The following is a 14,958-nucleotide window of genomic DNA, read 5'->3' on the forward strand; positions in this document are numbered from 1 at the left end:
AGCGCCGCCACCGCCCCTGCAGCCTGGGGCCCGCCTGGATCCGCGGAGAGGCCCGGAGGGCGGAGCCCACCGCGCGCGCACGCCCCGCCCCGGCCGCGTGCTTCTCCTGCCACTCACGCATCAGGCCCCGCCCATCCCTCCCCTCACCTGGGCCCGCCCCTCAGGGCCCTCTGTCCCATTCAGGGGTGGGATCAGCAGGTGAGGGGCGGGGCCTCGGCCCGGCCTCCAAGTCACCAAGCGGTTTGGCTGGGCTGAAATAGGCCGGGCTCCCAGTGACCCCTCCTCCACCCTCACTCGGGTCGTGACCCACACGCGAGCTCAGCTACAGCGGTAATAATTACAACAGCAGTTTGCAAACTGTTTTCCCTTGCTTAGCTCATCGTAATGGTTAAAAAAAGAATGCTTTGGAGAGTTCACATCCCTCTTGGTCACCTGTAAGACTTTGGACACGTTTAAAGGAAAAATAGCTCTTACCTCAATTTCCTCATCTGTTAAATGGAGGTGATAATAGCTACTACTCCCCAGAGCAGTTGCACTAAATAAGAACGCCTGGAGCTGGGCGCTGTGGCTAACAAATCCTGGGATCCCAGCACTTTGGGAGGAGGCCGAGACGGAAGAATCGCTTGAGCCCAGGAGTTCGAGACCAACCTGGGCAAAGCAGCGAGACCCCATCTCTACAGGAAAAAATAAATAAATCAGCGGTCCCAGCTACTCAGGAGACTGAGGCAGGAGGATCGCTTGAGCCCGGAAGGTCGGGGTTGCAGTAAGCCTTGTTCGCACCACTACACTGCAGCCTGGGTGACAGAGCAAGACCCTGTCTCAAAAAACAAAACAAAACGAAAGCATGGAAGCTTTTACGCACGCACACTAGGAGCTCAGCAAATGTTGAATTCCTTTCTCCACCCCAAGTTTGCAGCCACATACAGACCCCCTGGTTCCGTATCTTATCACATAGCCAATTTCAACTAGGACAAGTTTCCTGATGTGTCTGAGGCTCAGCCGTTTGCAGAATAGGAATAATAAAAGGCCTTCAGAGGATTCGATGAGACAGAAGCAAGTAAAACGCCCAATGCAACGACCAGAAATGGGTGGGATGGCGCTGCTTGTCCTACAGCCTGGAATGTTAGGCATCAGAGAGCGCGCGGCTTGCTTAAACTTTCGGCCCCCGCGTGGTAGGCCCTTTGCCCTCCTCCTCCCCGCCGACCCCGGCAAGGTCTTCCCCTGCCTCACCCGGGGTCGGTCGTGGGCCGTCCTCCTCCCCCGCCCTCCCCCAAGGCGGAGGGGATTTTCCTACAGCTCCCGCCTAAAGCGCAGCGGTGACGCCCGGCGGGGCAGGTCTGGGCGGCGCGCCGGCAGCTTTCAAGTCCCTGGTCCCGGGCTTGCAAGTGCAGACGTGCGCCCGGCGCGGCGGCGGGAACATCTGCCCCAGTGTACAGACTCGCCGCACCCAGAGCGCGGCTGGGCGGGACAGGCCCGCCTTAGGTACACTGGCCCCTGGGCCCCCTCAACCCCCGGGCGCCGCCCCCTCACCCACTCCCAGAGCCCGCGTCCCCCCAAACTCCTTTCCCCACCCACGGCTGCTCTCAGGTCCGGGCCCGAAGGGCGCAGCTACCTCCCACGAGGCCTCTCAATCTCTGTCCCTCTCCACCCACACTACTCAGCGCTGTAGCAAGAAGAATCTTGTTCAGTTATTGTTTTCATGTGTCATTCCCGAGTTCAAGGATCCTCTGAGCTTCTTATTGGAGCCTAGGGGCACCCACCATCCCCTCACCCAGCCAGCCTCGGTCCTGGGGAGCCCCCCACCTCCTGCCACCGGTGATACCCACTTTTGTCCAGCTTTCCCCTTTTCCACAATTTTGGGCCCTTCCCACCTTCTCCACCAGACCTGAGAACCCTTATTCTGGGACTTCTGTGCACTCCCAGACAGCAGTGCCTTTGAAGAGAATGAAATGAGAAGATGCAGGTGAAGCCCTCAGCCCAAAGCAAACAATAAAGTCGAACTTTCCTTCGTTCAGCAAATATTCAGCGAGGAACTTGCTGAGGGCTGAGGACACAGCCACCAAGACCAAACCTTCCTCTTGGAACTTACATTCTAGTCAATCTGAAAACACGCAAATTCCAAAGAACAAAAAGTAATACAAAGACAAGAAAATTATGTTAACGGAAGGCTCTGTGGATTTTTTTTCTTTTTCTGGAGACAGGGCCTCCCTCTGTCGCCCACACTGGAGTGCAGTGATAAGATCATGGATCACTGCAGCCTCCAATTCTTAGGCTCCAATGATCCTCCCACTTCAGCCTCCTGGGTAGCTGGGACTACAGAGGCACGCCATCACACCCAGCTAACCTTTGGGCTACTTTAAACATGATGCCAGAGAAAGACTTTAGCAAAGCAGGACACAGTTCTCTACAGTTTCCAAGGTTCTTTCGACATCTCATTCAGGTTTCAGAGGAGAAAATAGGAAGGGCACCCAGGAGGTTGGAAACAAGGTTTCTTTGACCAAGTCTGGGCAGCCATGCCTTGTGATAGTGGCTTTGGTCTGTCCTGCCTGCTGCGGGAAGGCACCCCTCCTGGGCTGGCAGCAGCCCCTCCTCCAATTGGCCCTCTCTGTCATGTGCACTACTTAGGACCAGCCATATAATTGGCATGGCACAGTGAGAAATGAAAATGTATGTCCTTTGTCCAAACTTATTAAGAATTTCAAGACAGGCCAGGCGCCGTGGGTCACACCTGTAATCCCAGCATTTAGAGAAGCCAAGGCAGGTGGATCACCTGAGATCAGAAGTTTGAGACCAGCCTGGCCAACCTGGTGAAACCCCATCTCTACTAAAAATACAAAAAATTGTATCCGGGCGTGGTGGCAGGCGCCTGTAATCCCAGCTACTCAGGAAGCTGAGACAGGAGAATTGCTTGAACCTGGGAGGTGGAGGTTGCAGTGAGCCAAGATCGTGCCACTGTACTCCAGCCTGAGCCACACAGCAAGACTCCATCTCAAAAAAAAAAAAAAAAAGAATTTCAAGACAGTGACAGCAGAAGATAAAAAGATAAAGCATGTATGAGGCCCTTCCAAGCAAGAAGCAAGGGGGCCTATGTTGATATACCAGTTCACACCCATGAAAATGGCCCTGTTGTACAACAGGACCCGGAAATCCTGGCAAGCTCCTCCTGGCACTGGCTGCAGTAAGAAACATCCCTCTAGCCTTCTCCACCCCCACCTTCTCTTTTCCAGCTGAAAGCCCAGCACAGGTGATGGAAACAGTGCACAAGAGGCTAAAAATACAGCCCGGCGTGTCTAGGTCATGGCGCTTAACAGCTCAAGGTCTTTTGCTCCACTATGTGGTCCTGGCTTCTGGCGGAGAGCAACCCAGGATACTCATTTCAGTGCTTTACATGCCTGGGGTGTTTAGCAGCTTTATTTCATGGAAAGAGTGAGGATGCTGAATGCAGCTCTTGGGCCTCCAGAAAGATGTTGGTGTCCGTTTGTCTGTTTGCACTGTGCAAGTCAGGCCCCTTTCTTCCTCCAAGGGCAGCAGGATTGGTCAAGAAGCCAGGAGATCTATGATGTTGGAATTTTGATCATTCAAGTGTCTTTGAAACTCCAGTTGGGATGATTTCCACTCAAAGGACAGTCTTTTTATGGAGAGAGCCCTGGAGGAGGGGGCAGGATTATAATGACAGCAATAGCAAACGTTTACTGTGGACTCGACTAAGGCTGTGCAGGGTGTCCATGGTTGCATTTCACAAAATCCTCCCAGTGGCCTTGTGAGGGAGGCATTCTTACCAGCCCACACCCACCCCAGTACAAAGAGAGATTAAATGACTTGCCCAAAGGTGACATCGTGGTAGAGCTGGGCTTTGAACACAGGCAGTGGAATCCTAGTCTTACCCTCATAAGTACCAGGCTGGGCCAGGTGCGGTGGCTCATACCTGTATCCCAGCACTTTGGGAGGCCGAGGCAGGTGGATCACAAGGTCAGGAGTTCAAGACCAGCCTGATCAACATAGTGAAACCCCATCTCTACAAAAATACAAAAACTAGCTGGGCATAGTGGTGGGCACCTGTAGTCTCAGGTACTTGGGAGGCTGAGGCTGGAGAATCGCTTGAACCCAGGAGGCAGAGGTTGCAGTGAGCTGAGATCACGTCACTGCACTCCAGCCCAGGTGACAGACCGAGACTCCGTCTCAAAAAAAAAAAAACTTATTTGTTTTTTTGTTTTTTTTTTTGCGGCGGAGTTCGCTCTGTCGCCGGACTGGAGTGCAGTGGCTGGATCTCAGCTCTGCAAGCTTCCGCCTCTCGGGTTTACGCCATTCTCACTGCCTCAGCCTCCCGGTAGGCTGGGATACAGGAGCCCGCCCCATCGCCGGCTAGTTTTTTGTGTTTTTTGTAGGACGGGTTCCTGTGTTAGCCGGATGGTCTCGTCCTCCTGACTTGTGATCCACCCGTCTCGGCCTCCCAAAAGTGCTGGGATTCAGGCTTGAGCACCCGCCCGCCTGTCTTTTTTGTTTTAAAGACGGGTCTTGTGGCCAGGCGTGGCTGGTCATGCTGTATGACGCACTTTTGGAGGCCGAGGCAGGTGATCACTTTGAGGTTAGGAGTTCAAGACCAGCTTGGCCTACATGGTGAAACCCATCTGTACCAAATTATATATATAATATATTATTTATATATGTACTACACATATATATTATTATATTATATTTTTATATGTATACATATATATTTTTTATATATATAAAAATTAGCCAGGTGTGGGAGCATGTGCCTGTAATCCCAGCCTGATCAACATAGTAAAACCTTATCTCTACAAAAATACAAAAACTAGCTGGGCGTAGTGGCAGGCACCTGAGGTCTCAAGTACTTGGGATGCTGAGGCAGGAGAATCGCTTGAACCTGGGAGGCAGAAGTTGTAGTGAGCATGTATAGTGCCACTGTCCTCCAACCCAGGCAAGAGTGAGACTCTGTCTCAAAAAAAAAAAAAAAAAAAAAAGGACAGGGTTTGATATATCGCCCAGGTTGGAGTGCAGTGATTATTCACAATCATGGTACACTACAGCCTTGAATTCCTGGGCTTCAGCAATCCTCTTGCCTCAGACTTAGTAGCTGGGGCTACAGGTGCTTGCTACTGTATCTAATGCTTCCTTGTTCTGTCATTAAGCCAGGTGTGGTGGCTCACGCTTGTAATCCCAGCACTTTGGGAAGCTGAGGTGGGAGGATCTCTTGAATCCGGTAGTTTGAGGTTACAGTGAACTAGGATAGAGCCACTGCAATCCAGCCTGTCTCTAAAATTAATAGTAATAGGCTGGGCGCGGTGGCTCATGCTTGTAATCTCATTGCTTTGGGAGTCTGATGCTGGCAGATCACCTGAGGTCAGGAGTTCGAGTCCAGCCTGGCCAATATGGCAAAACCCCATTTCTGCTAAAAATACAAAAAATAGCCGGGACTGGTGGCTCGTGCCTGTAATCCCAGCTACTTGGGAAGCTAACACAGGAGAATCGCTTGAACCCTCGTGGTGGAAGTTGTAGTGAGCTGAGATCGTGTCACTGCACTCTAGCCTGGGCGACAATGTGAGAGTCCGTCTCAAAAGAAAAGAAAAGAAAAGAAAAGAAAATTAATAATAATAATTAATAAAAAATAAAATAATAGGGTTCTGTCACCAAATGCCGAGTGGACAGAGCTGGGATTGGAATGAGGCAAGTGAGGTATGTGCCTCAGGCACAGAGTTTAAGAGGATTTTTGGAAAACACAATAAAAAAATCCGGTAATCAAGATAAATATCATTTAATAGATATTTTATACATAGAATAATATATTTAATAAATAGTATTTAATGCAGTATTTTAAAATAATTTTTAACATCTAAATGAATGCAAAAAAATCCATTATGAACAGACTATCTCAACTTTAAATGAAGATAAGATCTGTTTTCCCGATTTTCCTTCAGTCTCAGGCTTGAGTCTGCACTGTATCATTACTGAGTCTCCCAGGATTCTGGCTCAGACAACTAGTGATGGGAAATTCAAGAGAGGCAGTCATTTGCTTGTTCTGATGGGGATGAAGGAAGAGAAAGAATCTGGTCTTGAACATAATGAGTTAGAGGTGTCTGTGGAGCATCCAGGTGGGCACATCTGAAGCCTCACAGTAGGGTTTGGGTTAGCAATGAGGAGGCACTGTGGCAGGGTGCAGTGGCTCACACTTGTAATCCCAGCACTTTGGGAGGCTGAGGCGGGTGGATCACCTGAGGTCAGGAGTTCGAGACCAGCCTGGCCAATATGATGAAACCCCCGTCTCTACTAAAAATACAAAAATTAGCCGGGCATGGTGGTGAGTGCCTGTAATTCCAGCTACTCGGAAGGCTGAGGCAGGAGAATTGCTTGAACCCAGGAGGCAGAGGTTGCAGTGAGCCAAGATTGTGCCACTGCACTCCAGCCTGGGCAGCAGAGCGAGACTCCATGTCAAAAAAAAGTAAAGAAAAGGGGAAAGGAAGGAAGGAAGGAAGGAAGGAAGGAAGGAAGGAAGGAAGGAAGGAAGGAAGGAAAGAAAGAAAGAAAGAAAGAAAGAAGCGTGGGACATCTGCGGGAGTCAGGTGAGAACTGGTGGGAAGGCAGACAGGACACCATTATTTCGCATACTTGGCCCACGATTGGAGCATATTCAGCACATGTGGTCCAAATCATTGGTCCTCGGAGTTTGCATCATAGTTCAGGAATCTTTTCCAATTCTTTCCCATCCAAAGTGTTTCTCTTCTGCATCATGAACCTCAGATATGTTCCCACATGGGTATGGAAATTTACTGCTTGGGTGTTAAAACAAAAACATCTGAGGAAATTAAAAGCAACTAAATTCCACTAGAATTGCGTGGGTGGGGCAGGGCCATAGAGGCGGAAGACAAGAATTAATAGAAATTGACTCAATTTCTTCTTTAGTAGCTGATCCACCAGAAGGAGAATAAGAGCTAGGAGAAGCTAAAAAGAAGAAAGGTAGTAGTAAAGGAAAGACAAAAAAAAAAAAAAAAAAAAAAAAAAAAAAAAAAAAAAAAAAAAAAAAAAAAAAAAAAGGAAGAAGGAAGATTATAGGAGCTAAAAATACTGTGAGGAAAGTTTGGCTAAACATCAAAGAAGGACAGATGTGTTTGCAAATAGAAGCGGTGGTTTAGATATGTCAGGAAGCACAGCTCCAAATGATGGGTGGAAAATAAAGGTTAGTGAGACTGAGCTCAGCAGAATAAAAAACCTTCGTGGGAGAATCAAACTAAGGAAGAGGTCTTTCAGCAACTTGGAAGCCCTACCGCTTTAACCCCGAGTTCCCCGGATCAAGTGCTGGCACCCATGATGGAAACTCTTGCCATGGTTTCAGTACCCTGGACCAAATAGTCATTCTATCCTGACTTTATAATTCTAAACAACCTTTGATGGGACAATCTCTGCTAAAGACTAACCGCTTCCTTATCTTATCTTCAGCTACCTGCTTCCCTTTCCGTGTAACAAAGCATAGAATATTCTGAACCACTCCCATAACCAGGGGATGTAGCTTCTCTACATTCAACACTTCTGTGAAGTCAATCAATGTGACAAATACATAATGAAGACGGATCATGAAAGTCTGATACCCTAGTCAGATCAGAAACATTCCCTACTTCCAAGAGGCTCATTGCTTGACCTCATACACTAGATTATTTTTCTTTGTTCTTTTTCTTTTATGTAGCGATGGGGTCTTGCTTTGTTGCCCAAGCTCATCTTGAACTCCTGGATTCAAGTGATCCTTCTGCCTGAGCCTCCCAAAGTGCTGGGATTATAGGTGGGAACCACCACACCTGGCCATAAACCAGATTGATGCACATGAATGACCTGAGACGAAGATCATATCAAATGTTGCATTACATCACTTAGACCATGGGCAACAGGAGCCCAAGAAATGGTCAGATGAGTAAATGGACCATAATATTAATAACATTCACATGGTCAGGCACCCCGGTGGCTCATGCCTGAAATCCCAGCACTTTGGGAGGTGAAGGCGGGTAGATCACGAGGTCAGGAGTTCGAGACCAGCCTGGCCAACATGGTGAAACCTCGTCTATGCTAAAAATATAAAAATTAGCCAGGCCTGGTGGCGGGCACCTGTAATCCCAGCTACTCGGGAGGCTGAGGCAGGAGAATTGCTTGAACCTGGGAGGCAGAGGTTGCAGTGAGCTGAGAAATGTGCCACTGCACTCCAGCCTGGGTGACAGATTGAGACTCTGTCTCAAAATAAATAAATAAATAATAACGTTCACATGGGATGGGTGTGTTGGTTCACAGCTGTAGTCCCAGCACTTTGGGAGGATCACTTGAGCCCAGGAGTTCCAGACTAACCTGAGCAACATAGGGAGACCTCATCTCTACAAAAAAAAAAAAAAAAAAATTAGCTGGGCATGGTGGCACAAGCCTGTGATCCCAGCTACTTGGGAAGTCAAAGTGGGAGGACTGCTTGAGCCCAGGAGGTAGACACTCCCATGAGCCATGATCACACCACTGCACTCCAGCCTAGGTGACAGACTGAGACCCTGTCTCAAAACAGAAACAAAAATACAAAAAAGGAAATATTTATTGAGTGCTTACTATACACCAGGAGCCATGCCAAGTACTTCAGATGCATTGTCCCACTTCACCCTCACAATAATCCTTAGGTAGGCACTATGACTAGGCCCATTTCACAGCTGAGGAAATTAAGGTTCACGGGTATGAATTCACTTGCCTAATGAAAGATGGATCTGGGATGCCAACACAGGCAGACTCTCTCATGAGCCTAGAGAAAGTCTCATGACAAGGACAGGACTAGAACTGGGCCTGGGTATGGTAGGTGGATAGGCTGACTAACAGCGAGGCCAGGCATCACGGTGATAACTGTGAGCATTTAAGAACAAGGACAGTAGGGCTGGGTGTGGTGATTCATTCCTCTAATCCCAGCACTTTGGGAGGCCAAGGTGGGTGGATCACCTGAGGTCAGGAGTTTGAGACTAGCCTGGCCAACATGGTGAAACCCCATCTCTACTAAAAATACAAAAATTAGACAGGCATGGTGTGCGTGCCTGTAATCCCAGCTACTTGGAAGGCTGAGGCAGGAGAATCCCTTGAACCCGGGAGGTGGAGGTTGCAGTGAGCCAAGACCGTGCCACTGCACTCCAGCCGCCTGGGCAACACGAGTGAAACTCCATCTCAAAAAAAAAAAAAAAAAAATAAGGGCATTATAAAGGGCATTGTAGACTTTGGTTGGGTTGGGTTCAGCCTTTGTTGGTTACTTGGGGCATGATAATTGAGTAACTTGTGCCTCAGTTTCTTTATCTGTAAAACAGGGAACAGTACTCAAATTCATAGGACTGTTGGTAGCATTTCATGACATGATGCTAATAAAGTGGCTAGAACAGTGCCTGGCCTTCAGGAAGGATTCAATAAATATTAGTTTTATTGACACAGGAGAAATAGGTTAGACCAAGGTACCCTGGGTTAGTTTTAAGGAAGGCTGAGAGGGTTACCTGTTGTGGCATAGTCAATTGAAGTGAGTTACAATGAAGGCAAAGAAGGCAGAATTTGATTGAACTTGAAGAGTATGTATCAAGTACTGCCCATGTGAACAGCTCTGTGCTGGAAGAAGGAGACTGAGGCTGGGCACAGGCTCACGCCTGTAATCCCAGCACTTTGAGAGGCCAAGGTGGGTGGATCACTTGAGGCCAGGAGTTTGAGAACAGCCGGGCCAACATGGTGAAAACTCATCTCTACTAAAAATACAAAAATTCGCTGGGCTTGGTGGTGCGCGCCTGTAATCCCAGCTTCTTGGGTGGCTGAGGACGAGAATTGCTTGAACCCCAGGAGGCGGAGGTTGCAGTGAGCTGAGATCACGCCACTGCACTCCAGCCTGCGGACAGAGTGAGTAAAAGACCTAGCAGAGTCATTGAGTAAAAGACCTAGCAAAGTAAATCTAGCAGATGAGTGTCTGGAAAGATGAGGTGCAGGAAAGCCAAACTCAAGATGGGGAAGGAGAAAAGAGAAACAGATGACCTATTCCTATTATGCCTTTTTTTTTTTTTTTTTTTTGCTTGACATTTCCCTCCTGTCCCTGCTTTGCAGAGTAAAGACAGATGGTAATTTCCAGGTAGCCCAGGAGCCCTGTGCCATTTTTCCAAGATTGACCAGCTTTGCAAAGATGCTTGCCTGCCCAGTCTCCAGACATTCGCAAACTCTTCCCAAAGACAAACCCTTTCCAAAGCCCTGCTCTAAAACCGACCCAGCTCTTAGGAGGTGAGGCCAGGGCTCGCTACTGAAAGGAAACCATTGTCCTCCTAAGTGTCTGTGGGTCCAGCTGCCATAGGCCTGGAGGTGGTTCCACCACAGCCTGTGGTGTGGTCCGCCTGCAGGCTTTGATTCACTCCAGGGACAACACTTAAAAACTCCAACAGGCAACACATGCGATTCCAGGAGCCCCTGCCAGATTCATACTCTGTTTTTCCATCATTTCACTCTCCTCCCCCTCAGGAGGGAGGCTCCCGAGGCATTTTACAAATAAAAAAATCAAACCCACCAACAGGACGAGCACCTGATAAGGACTGAGGCATTGCCCAAGAGTTCCCAGGAAGAGGCGGCTTTGTTCTCGTTTCAAGCCCTTGACACTGCTAACAGCTCTAATTACTGCATTTGCCATGGGATGTAAAATAAAACCACATTCCAGAAACCATGTAGTCTTCCTGGGAGAGACGCGCAGGGAAAGGTGCCCAGGGCTGCAGGAACGTGTTCTTTCATTTCTGGTCCCTAACCTTGGCAGCTATTCTGAGAACTTAACAGTGCCTCCTTTATGTACATGAAGGAGGGCACTTTTGCACATGTAGGGATGCATCTCACTACCTGTATCCCCAAATCTGGTCTGCACATTTGACTACATTTCCTGCAAAACATACTTCTTAAGAACATGAAGATCTTCAAAATTCATCCAAGCCATTTTGGGGGAAATGAGGACTTCAGAAGTTTCTGAGGCTAGAAGCAAAACCATATAGAACTTCTTCCCACATAATTTAACTATAAAGTCTGATGATGTAACACCCACCCACACCCACATCACAAACCAAAGTGACATCACAAATACTAGAGATAATGGCTCAAAGCTGCCGGCATTAAGCCCAAATCTAAACAAATAGCAATTTGCCCATACGTGACTGAGGCAGAGAAAGACAGGTGACTAGAAATATTAAAACAAAACAAAACAAACAAACAAAAAAAACAGAGAGAAAAGGGAAAGAGAAAATACATATTTCTTCCCCCTACTAAGCTAGCGAAAATAAAATTTAAGGCAACTGAAATATGGTAAGGTGATTTTATTTCTATAGATGACATTTCTAAGAAAGCCAGGTCTCTTTAAATATGCGATTCTGATCTATCCAAATTGTTCTGTTGCTCTTAGTTGGCCCCAGGAAATGGAGGCCGGCAGCATTAATGTTTTCATATTGCTTTTATGGTCCCCAGAGGATATTGATTTCCCTGTGAATGAGCTCTTCTTGGCGCATGGCCTTTGGTTAGGAAGTGTATTCAGCTGGGCATGGTGGATCACGCTTGTAATCCCAGCACTTTGGGAGGCTGAGGCAGGCCAATCATCTGAGGTCGTGAGTTCGAGACTAGCCTGACCAACATGGAGAAACCACGTCTCTACTAAAAATACAAAATTAGCTGGGCGTGGTGGTGCATACCTATAATCCCAGCTACTTGGGAGGCTGAGGCAGGAGAATCACTTGAACCCGGGAGGCAGAGGTTGCGGTGAGCCGAGATCGCGCCATTGCACTCCAGCCTAGGCAACAAGAGCTAAACTCTGTACCCGTATCCCCCCCACCATAAAAAAGAAAGTATAAAGCGTATTCAGGGTTTGGCAGAATTTACTGGCTGTCATGTCTGTGTTGCAGCATGGTTGAGTGTCTACAGTGCATATGAAGTCTTGAGTGACCCTGCCTTCCATATTTTCCAGCAAGCAGGAATTATCTTCAATTCCTTGTGAACCCTCCCTGACCCCTGACTTCCTGCCCCAGCATGCTATGTTCTTTGAGAGCCTGAATATTACTGTAACCTTGTGGAGTTACTGTCTCTTCCCTACTTGGTATAAAAGGCTTTAGTGAGCAGGAGAGGACATATAGTAACATTCTAACAACTGGGTGGAAGGAATGGCCTATAAAAAGATGTTAACATTTTGCCTTCAAAATAGATCTTTTATTCTCTGCTGAAGAACGGTCCTTTTAAAATTCATTTCTCCCTCTTATAATTCTAGCACCCACTCAACGTGAGACAAGACCCCAGCATCCCTATCTATGGACTCCGACAGTCCATCTTATTAAATACCAGGCTTCAGGACTGCTATGTGGACTCACCGGCTCTCACCAACATCTGGATGGCCAGAATGTGTGCAAAGCAGAACATTAACGCCACAGCACCAGCTACCACTTCCTCTTGGGAAGTTGTAAGGAACCCATTAATTGCCAATTCCTTCTCCCTGGTTAAGCTTGTACTCAGGCGGCAACTGAAGAGTAAGTGCTGCCCAGCACCATGCAAGCGTGGAGAAGCGAAACTCTCGAAGAGATTAAAGCACAAGGACGATTCAGTGATGAAAGCCACCCAGCAGGCCAGGAAAAGAAACTCCATCAGTTCCAAGAGCAAGCGGCCAGCAGGGCACAGGAGGCCTGCGGGAGGCATTAGAGAGGTAGACGAGGACCAGTGGTGGGGAAAATGTGACGGGCGAGGGGAGGGAAAAGATAAAGCCAGAGAACACTAACGGTTGAGATTATGTGGCGTGCGGCTACCACCTGTAATCTCAGCACTTTGGGAGGCCAAGCAGGGAGAATCGCTTGAGCTCAGAGAGGTCAAGACCAGCCTGGGCAACATAGGGAGACCTCATCTCTACTAAAAAAAAAAAAAAAAAAAAAAGCCAGGCATGATGGCACATGCCTGTGATCCCAGCTACTTGGGAGGTTAAGGAGGGAGGATTACTTGAGCCCAGGGGGTTGAGGCTGCAGTGAGCCATGATTGCACTACTGCATTCCTGATTGGGCAACAGAGCAAGACCCTGTCTCAAAAAAAAAAAAAAAGATCACTACCAAGTGAAGGAAATCCTAAAGTTGAAGACAGAATGTGGGGAGGAGTTGTAGCATGATAGAGTGGAAGAATGCCCCTGATTGTGGGGTCATGCTATTTATCATTTATACTATGCTTAGTTCTAGAGAAGGATGAGGTGGCTTTCACAACGACAGACTTGACATGAAGGAAAAATAAGGGTGAGAAGGAAGGCTAGGATATGGGTAGTGCGTGCTTGTGCGTGCGCGCGCGCACACACACACACACATACACACACACACCAGTGGTTGGCTATAGATTTGGATTGTGAGCATCCACATGGAGAACTTCACCTACGAAGGCCTGATTGGAGTCCAGGTCTGTTACCCCATGTTGGCCAGCAGAGCTCAGCGTACCCTGGAGCTAGGCCATCAAGATTCAAATCCCAACTCTGACTATAACTGAGGACGACCTCAGGCTTAATTTCTTTGTGCCTTGATATTATCATATTAAATGGAGGATAATGGCCCTTCCCTCATAGGGCTTCATGAAGATTAAATAAGTCAATACATGCAAAAAGCTTTTGAACAGAGCCTGGCAGAGGGTAAATAATTAGTATCTTGCATGGTATTCAATAGATGACAGCTGTGGTTATTAACCTTCTAGCTGTGTGGCCTTGGGCAAACCAATTCCAATTTCTTTGCCTTTAAAGCTGTCTCCTGCTGACCTCACAGGGTTATGGAGAACACACGCAGTGGTATGTACATAAAGGAATTCAGTAAACTAGAACATGCTAGACAAATGTTGGTTGTTGCTGTAACCAAGACTCTGGGACACAAATCCCAGATGATTATTCTGAGCTCCCCTCTCAAGTTTTAGCTTTGACTTCTCTGCTTTTTTCCTGGCTAGAGTAAAGAAAGTTCAAAGGAGAAAAAACTAACAGTCCGCCAAGATCTTGAGGACAGATATGCTGAACATGTGGCTGCCACCCAAGCACTACCCCAAGACAGTAGGACAGCAGCCTGGAAGGGCCGAGTGTTGCTTCCTGAAACCCAAAAGAGACAGCAGTTGCCGGAGGACACGCTAACCATCCACGGTCTCCCCACAGAGGGTTACCAGGCTCTGTACCACGCTGTGGTAGAGCCAATGTTGTGGAATCCTTCAGGGACCCCCAAGAGGTACAGCCTGGAGCTGGGCAAGGCCATTAAACAAAAGCTCTGGGAGGCTCTGTGCAGTCAGGGTGCCATCTCTGAAGGTGCTCAGAAGGACCGGTTCCCTGGCAGGAAGTGGCCAGGTGTCCACGAGGAGCCTGTACTCAATAAATGGCCCAAGTTAAAGAGCAAAAAATAGGAACAGGAACTCATGGGATTAGGGTATTCTCTGCTAGAGATTTGAAAAATAAACACAACTTTGCACCTTCCGTGTCATCTGAGTGCTTTACAAATTAGCGACACCCTCTCAGGGAAACAAAGAAGAACCAGATTCACTCAAGACCAAGGGTCCCTTTCCACTCATGATTAGGTAATTTTGAGGGGTAGATGCTGGGATTATTTTTTCCTCCAAGGCCTTGAGGGTCTGTTAGTCTTCCAGGTAGGAAAAGGCCTGACAGATAAAGCAGACGTTTTACATTCAGGCTATGGTTCCCGATTTCCTTCCTTCTTTCCCTTTCTTTCTTTTGAGACAGCTCTGTTACCCAGGCTGGAGTGCAGTGGCATGATCATAGCTCACTGCAGTCTCGACTTCCTGGGCTCAAGCAATCCTCCTGCCTCAGCCTCCTGAGTAGCTAAGACTACATGTGGACCCCAACATGTATAGCTTTTTTTTTTTTCTCTTGGTAGAGAGATGGGATCTCACTATGTTGCTGAGGCTGGTCTCCAACTCCTACCTCAAGAGATCCTCCTGCCT

At 48.0% G+C, this 14,958-nt stretch overlaps 1 protein-coding gene across 2 annotated transcripts; it reads left to right on the forward strand.

Annotated features, from left to right (window-relative positions):
• Positions 1-11,159: 11,159 nt before the first annotated feature.
• On the forward strand, positions 11,160-14,473 carry CUNH22orf31 (chromosome unknown C22orf31 homolog). Of its 2 annotated transcripts, none has more exons than XM_017855563.1 (3): positions 11,160-11,196; positions 12,275-12,703; positions 13,963-14,467. In XM_017855563.1, exons 2-3 carry the CDS (start codon positions 12,395-12,397, stop codon positions 14,401-14,403), a joined length of 750 nt encoding a protein of 249 aa, XP_017711052.1. In that variant the 5' UTR covers positions 11,160-11,196; positions 12,275-12,394; the 3' UTR covers positions 14,404-14,467. The 2 variants fall into 2 exon arrangements, with proteins under 2 accessions (XP_017711052.1, XP_017711051.1); XM_017855562.1 differs by having other exon boundaries at positions 11,189-11,325; positions 13,963-14,473.
• The last annotated feature ends 485 nt before the right edge of the window (positions 14,474-14,958 follow it).

The sequence above is a fragment of the Rhinopithecus bieti genome, unplaced genomic scaffold (genome assembly GCF_001698545.2).
Source record: "Rhinopithecus bieti isolate Rb0 unplaced genomic scaffold, ASM169854v2 scaffold_36959, whole genome shotgun sequence".
NCBI lineage: Eukaryota > Metazoa > Chordata > Mammalia > Primates > Cercopithecidae > Rhinopithecus > Rhinopithecus bieti.